A 16,593-nucleotide genomic window follows, 5' to 3' on the forward strand; every position below is an offset into this window, starting at 1 on the left:
GGGTGGCTTCCTCCTGAAACTGCCACATTCCTCAGCAGAACAACTGGGCTGAAAGGTCCGTGGAGGGGAAAAAATTCTGCAGCGAGCCAGAAAAAAAAAAATAATCCCATGTGCAAAAGCCCATTGTCATGAACAGCTCCCACGTCCCAGCCCCCTGCTGCCAGCTCACAGTGGGACCCCAAATTCCTTCCTGCACCAGGCTCTCCTGAGCTACACTGAGGAACACTCGGGGCCTTGGTCTGGCAGCTTCCCTCCTTCCCACACCTTTGGAAAGGCAAAGAATTGTGACATCCCTGTCCCCCCAGACCCAGAGCCCCCGTGTGTGCAGGGCAGCAGCACCCTGAGAGTGGGGGGCACCCACCAGTGGCCTCGGGCTCCCCCAGCTGCTGCACCCTGTCCCCCCACCCCAGTGGGGACAGCGTTCAACACCCCGGCAATTCTTACCCAAAATACACAGTGCAAAGGGACAGCCTGGGAAAGCAACTGGGATTTCCCTCTTTATTTAAAAACACAGGGAAGAAAGGGCCCTCCAGCATTTCCAGGCGGGGGGGCAGGTACCCCACACCCTGGCAGTCACGGAGCATCACCCACACGAGGCCCCCGGCCCTAAGAGCACTTGAAATCCCCAGCCAGCACTCACAGGAACGGCTGCAATCACCTGGGAACACCCATCAGAACAGAGCAGACCCTTCTCTCACACCACTCTGCCCACAAGGCACCCCAAATCTGCAGCACCCCCAGGAGAGCCCCACAGCACGGGAGGGATCAGCTCCAGGGAGGTGTGTCCACGCCAGAGAGCTGGGAGACAAATGTAGAGCTGAGAGGACACCAGTTTGCTTTAAAATCACCACAAAGCTCATCGAGGTCTGGCTGCATCCGCCCTGTCCTTCAGGATGGGAGGGAAATTCCTCTCCCCGACACCACCTGCATAACAGATGGGTCTGGAGCCCAGCTCAGCTCCACACTTGAAATTCATCTGCAGCCTTCACACTGTCCTGGGGATGCAGGAGGGTGGGAATGAGCAACAGGAATGTTGCAATAATGCTGGAGTCACTGGTAGTTTCTCCTCCTGGATAATTAACCCTAATTGTGCAACAAGCTTCTGTTTTACCATCCCAGGCCTGAGGAAACTGTGCAATTATCAAGCACCAGGAACACTCTGGACTCTGTGGTTCCAAGGCCTTGCACGAAGGAACCATCATCCCTCTGCATTCCCTGTTCTCCAAGACTGAGGTCAGAGCGCTGTCACCAAACACTGTGACTCTGATGGATGGGCTTACCAAACTACTGAATCATTCCTGAAACACTGTGTTAGGAGCCAAACAGCAAGTCAGCCTAAAAAAATTAAAGATTTCAAACTCTAGTGCAAATAAAGCAAAAAAAGAGCGGAAAAAGGAACAGCAGGATCTGAGTTGCTACAATTAAATAACAAGTACTAACACTTGCCCTGTACCGTTTTCATCGATTCCCACTTGTTTTCATCATCTCGATGTTCTCCAGCACCTCCACACAACCCCTTTTGAGACCCCTGAACTTGGGGGGCCCCATCCCTGCCTCCCCCAGCTGCACCAAGGCAGCTCCCCTGTGCCTGCCCTGGAGCAGCAACACCGGTCCCCAGAGGGGATCAAGGCAGGAAGGTGCAATTTGAATCATGTTAAGGTCAGTTGGGCTAATCAAGGCTCAGAGCTCAACTGATAAAGCTCTGCTCAACCCTGGGCTGAGGCTGAAGCACAGCTGTCAAACAGCTGGAGGCCCCAAAAGGGCAGGGAGAAACCAGATGTTGTGCTCCTGGGGAGCACGCTGGGCTGAGTGTGCAGAGCAGGGGATGTGCAATGGCCAGGGAAGCGAAAGGGGAGCTGTGCCCTCACTCAGCACCCAGGGATTGCACTCACTTTCGGGGTGAAGGTATCAGACGATCTCGCTGCCAAGGGAACACCTGGATTTTCTACACACTATTTATCACACCTACAGGAGCTCATTTGGTTATGGAAATGACAATTCATGTTGCTCTAAAAACTCGTGGTGGTTTCCACCTCAGGCAGGCAGGGGGTGAGTCAGCCAGACAAGTCTGCCCAGTTCCATCAGGCACTCAGTTTTCAGTGCTTTTTGCTAAAAGCCCTTCACCACCCAGCACAGCTCCCTGTGTCCAGGTGTGCCCAGTGCAAAACCAACACCGTACCTGAGGATGCTCCCACCTGGGAGCCACCGCTGCTCCAGCTGCCTGCTCTGGCTCGTGCTCAGGAAGTACCAAAAAACATCTGGGGAGGCTGAGCACCTGCCCGGGCTGGGGTTCAACAGGAGCCACACATATAAAAGGACGTAATTAAAAGCCAACAGATTGCTGATACACCCCTGGGCAGGCGGTGGGAAGAGCTGGTCCGAGGGGAATAAGCCATTGGAAGGGGAAGCTGCAGGGAGTCCCCTGTGTGGGCAGCTGTGGGCTGGTATCTCTCAGCTCTGCCCCACTCCTGGGGAGTCTGAGCAGCTTCAAAGGGGACAGAAACGTTTCTCAAACACAAGAAAGGCCACGCTTCCCTTCATGCTTCCAAGACCTCCTGCCGCTTCCTCCAGACTTGGTTTTTGGGGGAAATTATGGAGTTGCAGAAGATGTCCCCTCATCCAGGCCCCCAGCACCTCCTGCCCCACACAGCAAGTGCTGGCAGTGCCCGGAGGCACCTTCCAAAACATGGAGCCACCGGGGCCAAGCCCGGGCAGGAGCAGCCGGGGCAGAGCAGGGCACCAGGATGCAGGTCCAGACCGACCCTGCCTCGCAGGGAAGGGCTGTGGGGAGGGAAGGGACCACCCTGCACAGCCCCAGTCGCCCCTCAGGGACCCCCGGCAGCCGCGGGTGGAGCGGGGGGGTGGCTCGGTGCCCGGTCAGACGTCGGAGGTCCGGATGCTCTCGTCGTCCAGGTCGAAGGCGAACGGCTTCTCCTTGAGGTGCTGCGGCTCCGACCTGTGGCGCAGGCGCGTGCCCGGCGCGGCTCTGCCCGCGCGCTCCGTCAGCGCCGGCACGAACACCGAGTCTCTGAGCGGCTCCGGCCGCTTCCCCTCTGCTGGTGGCACCTGCGGCACCGGCGTCCAGGGCTGCCAGGAGGAGCTGGACGGGGCCTTGCACAGGGCTCTCCGCTCCTCGGCCGCCGGCCGTGCCGGGGATGGGGCCGAGGAGCCGCCGGGCCTGCCCATGGAGGTGGATCTCATGAAGGACATCTCCTGCAAGGACAGAGCAGAGCCAGGCTGCCGGGTCTGGGCGTGGACGCTGCGCCCTGCCTGTTTCACACACTCTGCAGGAAAGAAAAGGGCCCAGAGCAAAGGGAAAGGCGGAATTCCACAGCCTTTGCCACCCGTCAGGCTCTCGCTTGTGCCTCGGAGCAGAGCAGGGCTTATGCAGGTCCACTTTGGCACCTGAATGTCACTTCTCCAAAGGAAGCTTTTCCAGTGACTGGCAAACCCAGGGAGGGCAGGGATCTCATCCTGGAATAATCAGTCTAACCAAGCACTTACACTAAATAAATATCTCACACATTGGCCTGAGCTCCATTAGACACTAAATAGGAAGCAGAAAGGACATGACCTACCCTGGGGCGGGTCTTCAGGGCCTGGACTGCGCCCGTGATCGCCCGGATCCAGCTGTGCATGTCCTCGGGGCTGTCTGCCTGCAAACACAGCAGCCCAGTGAGGCTCTGCCTCCTGCCACCCACGATGCAGCCACGCAGGGGCATGAGGCACCCGCTGTCCCGGCATTCCCAAGGCTCAGCTCTGCCTTTTCCTGCTCTCAAACAGCCCCCATCATAAATAAGCCCAAGGGAGAAGTGAACAGCTCTCACCGTGTGTTACAGCCCCACCTGTCCATGTTCACTGCTGAGGGGCTGCAGGGAACAGCCCATTTGCTGAGAGCTGCCCCAAAAAACTATCCCAGCCTCGGCTGCTCACCTGGATGTAGAAGGTCCTGGAGCTTGTTATGATTTCAAAGAGGTTGTCCCGCATCAGGAGGTCACTAGAAGCAGTGAGAAAGAGACAGTCACCCCAGCAGCCATCGTGGATGGAAAAAACCTGTGTTTATCCTCATCTCTGGGGCGTGCCGGGGAGAAACATATTGAAGGCAAACCTTGGGTCTCATTGGGATTTTGAGAAGACTCCAGGTCCCCAGAGACCCTCGGCCACACACCCTCCCCAGCTCTGCCATCAGCAGGCAGACCCCTGCCCTCCCTCACCATAACCCACCGCATTCCCAGCTCGTTTTAAATGTCAGCTTGCTATCACTTATTTGGAATAAATAATTCAGAGATACATCAGTACAGTATATCTTTACTTTAGCCACGGCCGGGAAACACGGATGGGAGCATTACCCAGACTTGACCAGGCACTCGTGGGTCTTGCAAACGTCCTTCAGGAGAATCGAACGCAAGGGCTCCTTGTCCTGCAGAGGTGAGAGGAGGCAGTGATGGGCTCGGCTGGGATGTGCCTCTCACGGAGGGCCCCGCGCTGGCACAGCAGCGGTGCCAGAGCTCTGCTCGGGGTCCCGGGGGGGGCTGCTCACCTGCTCACACTTGTAGTAACTGATGGAAAACTCATCCAGGACGAAGTACCGCCGCTTCCAGCTCTTCCTCTGGAAAAGAGGAGGGAATCGCTGGGCACTGGGCTCTGCCACCCTCCCTACCCACGCCGTCGTGGTGCTGCACGCAGGGTGTCCCCGGAGTGCTCCCAGCCCCGGCACTCACCCTGTTCCCTGGCACTCATCACATTCCCCGGCACTCACCCCATTCCCTGGCACTCACCACATTCCCCGGCACTCACCCTGTTCCCTGGCACTCACCACATTCCCCGGCACTCACCCCGTTCCTCGGCACTCACCCTGTTCCCCGGCACTCACCCTGTTCCCTGGCACTCACCCCGTTCCCCGGCACTCACCCCGTTCCCCGGCACTCACCACATTCCCTGGCACTCACCATATTCCCCGGCACTCACCACATTCCCCGGCACTCACCACATTCCCTGGCACTCACCATATTCCCCGGCACTCACCCCGTTCCCCGGCACTCACCCCGTTCCCCGGCACTCACCACATTCCCTGGCACTCACCATATTCCCCGGCACTCACCCCGTTCCCCGGCACTCACCACATTCCCCGGCACTCACCACATTCCCCTGCTTCACGCAGAAGCCGCTCTTGAGCGCGGGGGGCCCGGCGGGCGGCTTGGTGGCCGAGGGGGGGATGTAGCTCTGCGAGCGCCGCAGCAGCGGGTGGGCAGCCCCCACCTCACTGCCCTCCCCTCCGTCCCCACCGTTCTGTGAGCAGAGAGAACAGAGTCACTGGGAGCAGGGAGGGGAATTCCCTGCTGGAATGCAGGACACCCAGCTGCAGGGAAAAGCCACCTGATGCAATATGTGAGCCAAGGGCTACCGGCGGCACTGGACACTGGCAGGGAATGAGCCAGAGTCCAGAGCTGATGTTCTCTCACTGCAGGCAGCTTTCCAGGCTGCTGCCATGGTACTCTTCACCCTTTTAGCACCCACATGTTAAAAAAATCAGAAAGGCTACAGAAAAGCAAGAGAAAAATCTCTTGAAGCGGGGGAGTTAAGGGAGCTCATCTGTCTGGCTCATCACACACTGAGAGGTGACTCAACTGCACCACTGCAGGTACGAGGAGAACAAGAGCCACCAGACAAACCCAAGTTAGAAAGCAGGGATGTTTTCCAGCAGAAGAAGGCAATATATCATGGGAATAAACTGCTCAGGAAAGCCATACAGTCTCTGCTCCACATTTTCAGAGCCAAATTCTCCCAAAGACACTGGGGTGCTTGGAGTCGAGGAAGAGAAGCTGTGACTTCTCTGGCCCCAAGCTGTCTCTCCTCAAGTGCAACACTCACTGCTACAGGCATGGAGGGGCTGTGGTTGTGGCCGTGTGCCCAGCACTCACCCCTGGCTCCCCCCAGCACGTCCCAGAGCACCCCAAGGGGTGGACCCTGCCCCGCTGCCAGCATCGCCCCGCCAGCGCCCTCCCTTCCCCCCAGCAGCCAAGAGGATGGTTGAGATGAAACATCTGCTGCACTCAGCTCCTTCCCCGTCCCTCCAACCCCTTCCTCCCGCTGGGCTGAGGTTTGAGCATTGCCATGGCAGCGGGGTGGCCCTGGCTGCCACCAGCCTTATATGGCCCCGTGCCGGTGCGACTGCCGGTGCGGTTAAGCCGACGGCCTGCCTGCCCTGTGCCTTCCAGCACCTTCCAGAGCTGCTTCAGCATCCCCAGGACAGACAAGCAACCTTTTGGTTGGCCCTAAAGTGCTGCCAGCCCCTGGGGAGAGCAGCGGAGCAGAGCTCCAGCCCTGCTGGGACGGGGACACCACCTGTGCCCCTCGCCTGGGGCTGTGCCAGCTCTGCTGGGTGTTACACAGGTGGTGTCCAAGCCAGAGGTGAGGACACTCCTGCCACAGGGAGGGTCACAGCCTGGAGCTGGGGTGATGCTGCTGGCCAGCCTGGGGGTGCAGCCAGAGTGTGGGGCTCCCCCCTGCAGCCCCGGAGCAGCACCAGCCAGGAAACCACAGACGCACCCAGGAAGCTGCAGCAGAGGAATGGCCATTTCACACAGAAAGAGGTAGCAAGAGCACAGAAACGTTCTGGCAGCTGATGCTCCACCTCCAAAAAACCCCTGTGCACCCCACTGCCCCCTGCACACCTCCACAACCCTGCTGAACCCTGCGGCCAGGGACGTGTTAAAAGCAGAAACCACTGCAATGATCTAATTGTCTGCTCTATTTTTAGTGCTGCCACTGATCCGGGCTGAAGTGAGACCCGGAGCTGGACGAGTGCCCAAAGGTGGGCGATGCCAACGGCCACGTGCACCCCCAGCCGTGTGCCAGGGAAGGGGGTGCAGAGCCACAGCAAGCAGGGCCAGCCTCCCCCCCCAGGACAGGCTAGTCCCTCTGCCCTGGGCACCTGGAGGCAGGATTTGGACCCAGGACGAGGGGGTGGATGGTGATGGCCAGGAAGCCGAGTGGATTTGAGGCTTCCTCCTCCTCCTCACACCCCTCATCTCATCACACCTCACAGCAAGACAAAGCAGAGGTGCCACAGGGTACTCAGAGCAGCCCTTTATACCCGCAGTGGGACGGGTACCACGCTGGTTTCCAGAAACATAAGTGCATACCAGCTCACCTGGTTGATGGAGATGGGCGTGTGGACCACCACCCCCCCCACAATCTCTGTTTTGTAGGCCACCTGGGGCTTCCTCTCCTGGGCCTGGGGGACCACCGGGGGCTTCGCAATCTCCGTGGCTGGTGGGACGCTGCCGCCCTTTGGCACCTGTGGGAGAAGCAAAGGCATGAAGGGCACAGGGTGACCAGGCAGGGCAGCCCCACGCTTGCACTGGGCACCCCTGTCTCTGTCTAATGCAGAAACATCCCTTCAAAAAATAACACCTGAACAAGCACCCCAGTTAGGAAGGGTGTGGGCCCCCCTGGGCGGCTTGCAGGAGGCACCCAGATGGGAGATGAGAGGTGCTGAATGATTAAGCACCATCTCAGAGGCGCCTGCGATTCGCCTCTGCACCTCAGTGCCTTTGTGGGACACTTGCTCCTTTAATTGTCCCCGCTCCACTTACAGCCAGGCTTAATGAGGAGCTGGGTCTGGCTAACGAGGCTGAGCTGCACGTCCACAGCCGACAGCCGGGCGCTGCTGAGCCCCCCAGCCTGGCTGTGACCCTGCTGAGAGCAGCCCCACACCCCTGGGCACAGGCTGTGCTGCGGGGACCCGGCTCCCAGCACTGGCATCTTCCCTTTCCCCCTCCCAGCTCCTTCCCTCTGGCACCTGGCTCTGGACAAAAAGGCGTGTTTCCAACTTTCCCTTCCCGAGCCTGCACTTCCACTTCCTTACTGCCATTAGTGGGGTCCCTGGCTCCAAGCCACCCTCCTGCTTTCCCCCCAAAGCAGGGCAGAGTGGCAGCGTCACCCACATCCCAGTAGCCCTGAGTTTCCCAGCCAGCCCGTGACAACTCCTCCCTGCAGGGCTGGAAGAGCCGGTCGGCCAGCTGGGACACAGCCAGAGTCGGGAAGGGCTGGCCAACACCAGGGTATGGAAATCACCACAGTTTCTTGCAGAGGCAGAAGATGTATCTCATCTTCCCATCACCCCAGGTCCCACCTCTGCCAGCCTGGCAGACCCTCCACCCCCTCCAGGCAGCAACCCCTGAGGAAACTACACTGATGGTAGAGCCAGACACACAGCCTGGGCAGGCTCTGGTTACAGCCCTACCCAGCTCTGGAGGTGAAGGTCGTGGCCAATATCACCTGGACCCAGAAAGAGAAGGCACAAGCCACAGCCCCTGCAGTCTGGTGGCTGCAGGCACAGAGGTCTTTGCAGACAAAAAAAAGAAAATACAAGCCAGGTCTGATCTTGCAGGTGAGTTTGCCACAGAGGCTACAACATGGCACTCCAGGGATTTTAAAGAAAAATCTCATCTGATAGGCCCCAAACCTAAGCTGTTTACCGTGATTTTTCCTTGCCCTTGGTTTACACACCACAAACAACACGCATCAGTGCACCATCTAGCAGAACTCTGCTCGCATTAAGCATTGGCCCCACTGCTCACTGCAGCTCAGCAGAAACCCCCAACCCCTTCCCAGGGACCCCCCCATCCAGGTGCAGGGAGAAGTCATCCTGGAGCTCCCAACCCTGAGCCCCTGGAGCGGGCACTGCCAGCTGAGCATCACCCCCAGCCTTTGGAGGAGGCTCCCGTTCAGAGTGCAGCACATCCCCCATCGCCGGGAGCCCCGGCAGCTTCGGAGCACAGACTGCACAGGCTCTGCACAGGCTCTGCACAGGCTCTGAGAGCTGCTGGGTCAGTGACCATCAGTGCACGGCTCCCTGAGCACAGCAGCAGACGAGAGGAGATGGCAGATGAACCCCGCTGGATGCAGCACAGCCCGCCCCGCCACTCCCCACAGCGCAGGGCACTCGCTGCGCCCCGCCACGAGACCCGGCATCCCAGGAAGAATAAAAATGGAGTAAATAAGTTATTGAAGCACAAGAGAGACGCCCTTTGACAGCCACAGTGAGGAGCTGGCTGGGCTGGATCCCAGTCAGCAGGAGCAACAGGAGGGAGAGGGCCCTGGAGCAGGCGGGGATGGGGACAGCTCCAAGACTGGAACCTTCCTGGGGCGCAGCCGCCGTCCCCCACAGCTGGGCTGGGAGGGTGAAGAAAGACACACCCAGTAAATCCCAACCAGGAGGATCCCTGGGGATGGTGGAGGCAGCATCTGAGAAGAGCATTAAGTGACCTACCGTGATCTTACTGGCCCGGTTCAGCGCCTCCACCCAGTCCTGCAGATCCTTCTGATCGCTGGCTTGCAAGAAATAGCGCTGGGATAGAGCGTTGATAACTGCCAGGGAAGGGAAGGACAGGGACAGTTGGCAGCAGCCAGGAGGGCTCACGGCCCATGCCACAGTCTCTCGTGGCAGGGTGTCCCCTCACAGAGCCCACCAGGGTCCCCTCACTCACCAAAGCAGAACGGAGTTTTCGGCTTCTGTTTCGGGGTGGCGACGCTGACCTGTGACAGAGCAAACCGGGGACAAAATTAGAGATAACAGCCCATGCTCATGGGGGGCAAGAGAGCTGGAACTTTCCACCCACCCACCCACCCCGCTGCGTGCCACTGCCGGGCACTGCGCCCAGCCTGGGCTCTGCCCCCCCTGGGCAGGACCCCCGTGCCCCCTGACCCATGAGGTGCAGCACAGCTGTGCCAGCTGTTGGGAGCTGGCCCGTGTCAGAGTAACAGCGAGCATAGGCAGCAGCAGGCACAGGGTCCCAGGGGAAGGTCAGCACGGAGCCAGGACTTTCATCCTCCACGTCCCCCCCGGCACCGGCTGCGCTGCACAGCAGAGCACAGAGAGCTTTCAAAGGCCCCGGAAACATGAGTTCTTCTGGACTAACACAGTTGCTCTTGTCAGCAATTAAGAAAATTGAGGGAAAATAGCAGTGGTTTCTCCCTAAAGAGTAGGAATCATTTATATAAGAATAATATTCCTTGGGGCTCCAAGCACAGCATTCATGGAGTATTTATTCTGACAGCCCTCCTCCATCAGAGCCAGTCCATAATGCTTTAAATATGTTTTCTCAAGCAAACCTCCATTTTTCTGGTATATTTACTGTTGGTAGTTCCAGCTGCTGGCAGAACCCAACCACGCAGCTTGTGACCAAATGCTGTCCTGCAGCAATTTTCATTTAAACTAAAACCTATATAATTTGTAAGTGAGGCTCTTTCCGAAATGGGGAAGGCTCAGCCTCCCGGCGTTGCTTCATCTGTGCTTAATTTATAAATCATGATTCAGCAGGAACAGAGAGATCTGTCCAATTCTTTATCCGGCTCCAGGATAAAGCCGAGCTGAGCCCGGCGTGGCAGCCACGAGCCCCCCACTGCCCCCACAGCGGCCGAGGGGCCACTTGCAGGAGGAGGACAGTGCAAGCTCCACTCTCTGCACTCGCAGCCACGGCTCCACGTGTCTCACTCACTGGTCCTGCAACAGTTGTCACTTATTGCACTATTTCTGCCTTCTCCTGGAGGCCGGATAACACTGTTAAGACACACAAAAGTGAGTTTCCAGAAGGTCTTGTCCTTCAGAGCGCTGCCCTCTGAGCACAGGGGAGAGCTCCTGGTGCACCACGGAGCCGACTGCCAGCTCCATGTCCAGCTCACGCCGACACCACGCTCCTGTCCCCACTTGTCCCTGGCTGCCCCGTGTCCTTCCTCTTCCTCCTGCAACCCGACCTCGTATCCTGTCCCATGCTGGTCCACGGGTGAAGGTGAACACGGTCCCAGTGCTGGGATCCCTGTGCTGTGGGGACTCCCTGCTTCCCACAGCCCTGCACAGGCTCCATCCCAGGGAGCTTGTCACGAGCTCAGGCAGGACCAGGACCTGGCCCCGGGTGCTTCCAGGGCAAGCCATCGCCTCTCCTGGGAACGCCGCGTGGATAAGGGGATAAGAGGGAGCATTCACCTTTCCCTCCGCCCCACCCCGACATTACCTTGGAGATATAGGTCAGCTGCAGAGATCCCACAGCACCCGCTCCGATGGCCAGGTTCTGCAACACAGGAATGAGCAATGGGAGGTAAATGACAGGGAGGAGGCGGCAGGGGCGAGCCAGGCTCTCGTTTGTGTCCTCGGGGTCAGGCAGCAGCCTCGGCCGCTTCCCTCCCTGTGCCCTGGTTCAGCTCAGACCCCCCAGCAGCAGGACCAGCCCTGCTGTGCTGCACCCCAGTGCTGTCCCCACCTCGGCACAGTCCTGGAAACCACAGAGGTCACAGAGGGGCTGGAGCCTGGTCATGGCCACACTCAGCCACAGGACACCCCAACAGACAGCACACACTGCAAGCAGTGACCTTCAGGGACCTGGGGGAGATGCCTCTACCAGGGAGGCCAGGATGTGCCTACAGACTCACTGACAACTTCCACAGACGTGCCCAGCACATGAGCCTACCTGAGGGTTGTCCATGTACCACAGGAGGTGGTTGGCCTGGGTGTCCAGGATAAAATACCTCCGCAGAAACTTGCCACAGGTCTCATTTTCTTCAATGTCCAGGAACCCGCAGATACGGTTCTGTCGGTCCAGGTACGGCATGCCGGGTTCCTTCTGGCATCACCCTGCGGAGCGAGGACAGGCAGGGAGAGGTGGGTGCTCTGCTCCTACAGCCCCAGCTTTCCAGGTTGCTGCTCCCACACTCAGAGCCATCCCAACCCCTTGGAGCCAGATGTGCCAGGATGCCAGCGCAGTCACTCAGCCACATCTGAGCTCACCAGAGGGAGAGGAAAGGGATAACCTACCAACCCATCACTCAGCCCCAAGAGCCACCAACCCCCAGGACAGAGGACAAAGTAGCCACAAAGGATCTGACGTGAGACACCAGATCCCTGGGAACTGTGGCAAAAAATAATCCCGAAGCAGACTGTGCGCTAGAGAGAGCCCGAGCACACTCCCAGGAAATGGGAAACAATCTGCAACTCCAGCAGAAATCTGTGCAGGCAGGATGCCGAGTCAGCAGGGCAAACAATGACCCATCACAGCGGGGCCACACCGTGCCCCCAGGTCTGCCACGGGCATGGGCCCTCCCTGGCACTGTCCCCTCCCTGGCACTGTCCCCTCCCTGGCACTGTCCCCCAGCCAGGGGGGTCTCCCCCGAGCCTCCCCCTGGGCTGCAGCAGGAACACCTGTTCACTTCTATTCACTTCCAGCCCCACGCAGGGATTGGAAGCGGCACTGAGAGCCACGGGTGGGTGGGCAGGACACGTCCCAGTGCCCGGGCAGAGCCCCCCATCCACGGGGCAGGGTGGAGGGAAGGGCTGGGGGCGGCCGTTACCCAGAGGATGAGAGCGAAGCCGGTGTGGTTTGTCTGGCAGGAGAGGGGTGATCACGCAGGTGCCAGAAGCGGAGCCACACAAATAAAAGACCTCATGCAGAAAAGGAGGAAATACTATTTTTGAGCTGCAGTGGAGTGGGGCCCAAGGAGGCAAGGGTTGTGCAAGAGCTGGGGTGCAGCTGCAAAGGTAGAGGAGGCAGAACACAAGTCAACCTGCTGTCAGGACCTCAGTTCATCACCAGTGTTCCAGAGATGGGTATTGGGGCTTGGCTCAAGGGGAACTGTGCTGCTGCAGGGGGAGAGGTTGGTTTAGCCCAACACGGGTGCCCCAGTGCGAAGGTTTATGTGGGGCACTTCGTGTCTCACTGCTTTTTTGTGGGGTTATTTTTGTGGTGGGGAAGCACGTGGAAAGCCAGTTGCCGGGTGCCTTCAACCACACCAACACATTCAGAGCAAGCCTCATAAACTCTCTCTTCCTTCTGCTGATAACAAAAGTCCAGACATTTCTGCTTAGGAGAGGGATGAGGATAAGCAGAGTGTGCCACAGGCAGTGCAGGGATGAGCCCTGAGCCCCCAGCCCCATGGGACCCCAGATAGGACCCCCTAGGTCCCTCCCCTGCCATCCTTCATTACCACAGGCTCGTCTGGGACCCCACAAAACAGCTCAGCCCTTCCGTGCACACTGACCTCAGGTTGCACTTGAATGTGCACAAACCTCTGGGCAGAGGAGACAGGGACTGCCCTACACTCAGCCCCCAGCCTGCCCCTCACATCCCACAGGACACAACTGGTCTGTGTTCTTGGGGCCACCGAGAACTTCACTTTTCCATAGGAAAAGGATAAAACTAGCATTTCCAGCTCTGCTAACACATCAGTCCCTCTGCTCAGGAGGGCCAGAACTCCAGGAGGGCCATAAAATGCTCAGTTCTCACCAACATTGACTATTTATACAGCACTTTGTAAATTCCAACTCATAAATAATAAATATTTCTATGTGAAACCCAAACAGAAAAGGAGCATCATTTAAAAGTGTGGATGAGCCCCTGAAGGCGTCAGAGTGAGGAGGAGCTTCAGCTTCTGAGGACATCCCATATGGAAACATGATGGACATAACACTGGCACTGGGGGCAACGATTTATGGATGATGCTCACCCCTGATTCACAGAGGTTGATCTGCCACCCAACAACGACAAACTTTCTGAGCATTACATGGAATCCAACCCTCAGGAGCTCATTACCAGATCCTGCTTAGGAATGCATGCCATCTCCTAGTGAAGCACATCAGAGGGTGTGCACTACCAGGACTCCTTCCTACCTCTGAAGCAACCAACTTTCGAGCTTTTTCAGTCCTAATGTCCCAATAAAAAAGACACCCCTTTCCTGACGCAGTGAACGAGATGGCAAATAGTTAGTCTGTAGAAGTTTACAGCAAAACACTCTGGGGATGTGCTTCCCAGGGAGAGGCAGGAGGAGCAGGGCACAGTCCACACAGCACCCAAGTCCCCTCTGCGGCCACGGGTGGCTCAGAGGCCTCGTGTGCAGCCACACAGCCAGACTTTCCGGGAAGAAGCCCAGGACACCAGGACTCCACCACACCGTCACGGCTGCTCGTGCCCTGCTCTGTCCTGCTCCCAGCACAGCTGCAGCCGCAGGAGTGACCCAGGGACACTCTGCTGCAGGAAAACCCGAGGCAACGGGAGACCCGACATTTGGAGCATCACAGCTGCGCTGCCAGAGCCATCTCCCCGGCACTTCACTCCACAGCACCCATCACACCTGAGGGCAGCCACTGCATCCTCCTCCTCCTCCTCCTCCTCCTCTCTCGCGCCTGTCTGCCCGAGCTGCCCTGGTAGCGGCTGGGGTGCAGGAGGACCCCCCGTTTCGGAGGGCTGGGAGCTGCGATGCCCGGTGCCCCACTGCCCCACGAGCTGAGCCGCAGCCGCGGCAGCTCCACTTCCTCCGACTGCTCTTGCAGAGCAGCTCCAAGAGCTCGCGCGGCGACGTCTGTCCCGACCCGCGAGACGGACGGGGCAGGCAGAGCCCAGCAGCTCGCTCCTGCTAATTCCAGACATTTGCCTTAATGGAATGATTAATCTGTTGGGAGCAGGCTGGGAGCAGCCAGGATACAGCTCTTTATCCGGCCACGAAGAGTCGGGGAGCAGAGCAAATAGCTGCAGATCCCTGATCCCCGCCGCACGTTTGCTTCCAACCCCACAGACTCTCGGCGGCGATGGTGCCCACAGTACTCCTGGGGCTCCTGCGGGGACTCCTCTGCTCCCCAAACCTCGTCCGTCCCGGCGAGCCCCCCTCGCTGCCCCCCGCTTCCCCGTCCCCGACCCCTCACTGCAGGCACCGCCGGGCAGAAGCCGCTCGCGCTGGGAGGGCTCGACCCCAGGCCGGGCACGGACGCTCCAGCTGCAGCGACCGAAGTCTCCGCCACATCCCGGGACCACCCCGGGACCACCCCGGGGCCGCCTCCCCGCCCGCTCTCTCCGCCGGGGGCACCGCCGCCTCCCGCCGCCCCGCAAGCCCGGGGAGCCGGGGGAAGGGGGCCGGGGGGAGGATGGGGACGGGGCAGGGGGGGCTCCCAGCCCGCCCCGCGGGGTCCCTCGAGAAGAGCCCGGGAGCGAGCGCTGCCCACGGGCGGCTCCGCGGACACGCGCGGCCCCCGCACTCACCCCGCGGCGTCCCTGGGCTGCGCCCCCCGCGCATGGCCGGCGGAGCGGGCGGGGGGCGGCGGAGCGGCGGGGCCGGTGGCCGGGCCGGGGCTGCGGGCGCTGCGCACGCCGGGCGGCGGCGGGAGGAGGGCGGGCGGGCGGCGGAGGGGGTGTGCCCCTGGCTCCGCCGTCGCTTCTTTCCGGGTTAATTACGTCTGTCATTAGCAAACCCGGCCCCGGATGTGAGTGCGGGGCGGCTCCGTGGGGCGGGGGGTCGGTGTCCTCCGTCCCATCGCCCTCCGTCCGTGTCCGCCGCCGCCGCCGCCGCGGGGAGGGCTTGGGACCAGCCCGGTGCCAGCCCCGATACCAGCCTGCTGCAGGTTCCCTGCGCCCCCCAGGGCCGCCCAGTGCCAGGCTCGGGTCCTTCCCGGTGACTGCCCCCAGACCCCGCTCAAAACCGCTCAGCGTGTGCTGGACTCTGGCACTGATGGAGCTGAGTTGCCCAGTTTGGGTCGCGGTTCCCGCAGGAGCATCCCTTTGGAAAGCTGCGGCTGGAGGGAGTTCGGGGTGGATTTGGGGAGCGGGAAACACCCCTGCCCCCGTGCCGTCTAAGGGAAGCCCCCGCTTTCTCTCCGGAACTGCATCTGGCCCCGAAGCACTTTCTCCCGGCGCGGATGAAACCGATCCTGGCGCTGCCGTCGCCGCCAAGGCTGCTCAGGAGCCCGGCTCGGGGACACCCGCAACCCTCGTCCGTCCCACGCGTGTCCTCTCCTCCCCACCGCCGCCTGCGCTGCCTGCTCCCGGCATCCTCGCCGGAGCTCCCGCGCCCTGCCCTGCCGCCGCTGCCTCCCGCTCTCGCCATCCCTCCCTTTGCAAAGACTAAACTGTTCCACGGAGTATTTTTGTACCGAGGCATCTCTCGCAGCCCTTGTGACCCGCCGGAGCCCGGGGCAGCGCTGTGCTCCGTGCGCGGTCACACGGCAGCGAGTCACAGCGCTGCCCTCTGTTCGTTCCGAGAGCCTGGCGGTTCTCCTCATGGATTTTCCAATGCGTTTTACTGCTGTAGCCTGTCGGGGGGTGCGAGCAGCCCCGGGACTCGCTGAGACACCCCATTAGCAGATGTAGGAGCATGAGAGGAGTCCCAGGGCAGGGCATGTCTCTACTCCAGGGCCTTTGGAGATCCCACCAGCACCCAGAGCCCCTGGAGGAGAACACCCTTCATGTGCCCTGGGGAAGGAGCAGGACTTACAGCAGACAGGGAATAATCTGCTTTCCAGACACTCTCCTCCAGTGGCAGCAGCTCAGTGTCCCTCTTGTCTGGTGTTTACCCTCACAAGACTCCATATCTATGTTCTCCAGGACTTCTGGCTTTCTCACCCTCCAGCTCTCACCAAAGCCTCTGTTCCAGCAGCATCCTCCAGCTGGGAGTTCCGTGGCTGGAAACGAGGGTGCCAAATTACTTCTTTTCTTCTGTTCAAACTTGCTCTTTTTGGTTTCAGTACCTGTTCCCCTTTTCCTTATGTGTTGACTGGGGCAGATGGCTGCTGTTTGCTGCTTGCCTTGCATTATACTTCTTGCAGTCAAATTC

General features: G+C 59.8%; 1 protein-coding gene across 2 annotated transcripts; it reads right to left on the reverse strand.

Moving 5' to 3' along the window:
* Positions 1–251: 251 nt before the first annotated feature.
* On the reverse strand, positions 252–15,147 carry PLEKHA2 (pleckstrin homology domain containing A2). 2 transcript variants are annotated; one of them, XM_051812014.1, is made up of 12 exons: positions 12,349–12,416; positions 11,472–11,635; positions 11,019–11,075; positions 9,495–9,543; positions 9,278–9,375; positions 7,154–7,300; positions 5,140–5,289; positions 4,541–4,609; positions 4,350–4,420; positions 3,934–3,997; positions 3,579–3,656; positions 252–3,213 (listed from the first exon to the last, which is right to left on the reverse strand). In XM_051812014.1, the coding sequence occupies exons 2-12, from the start codon at positions 11,610–11,612 to the stop codon at positions 2,878–2,880; spliced, it is 1,260 nt and encodes a 419-aa protein (XP_051667974.1). In that variant the 5' UTR covers positions 11,613–11,635; positions 12,349–12,416; the 3' UTR covers positions 252–2,877. The 2 variants fall into 2 exon arrangements, with proteins under 2 accessions (XP_051667974.1, XP_051667975.1); XM_051812015.1 differs by lacking the exon at positions 12,349–12,416 and adding an exon at positions 15,027–15,147 and having other exon boundaries at positions 253–3,213.
* Between the last annotated feature and the right edge of the window lie 1,446 nt (positions 15,148–16,593).

Source organism: Manacus candei, unplaced genomic scaffold (assembly GCF_025592945.1).
Source record: "Manacus candei isolate 608988 ecotype Guabito, Panama unplaced genomic scaffold, ASM2559294v1 h1tg000084l, whole genome shotgun sequence".
Taxonomy (NCBI): domain Eukaryota; kingdom Metazoa; phylum Chordata; class Aves; order Passeriformes; family Pipridae; genus Manacus; species Manacus candei.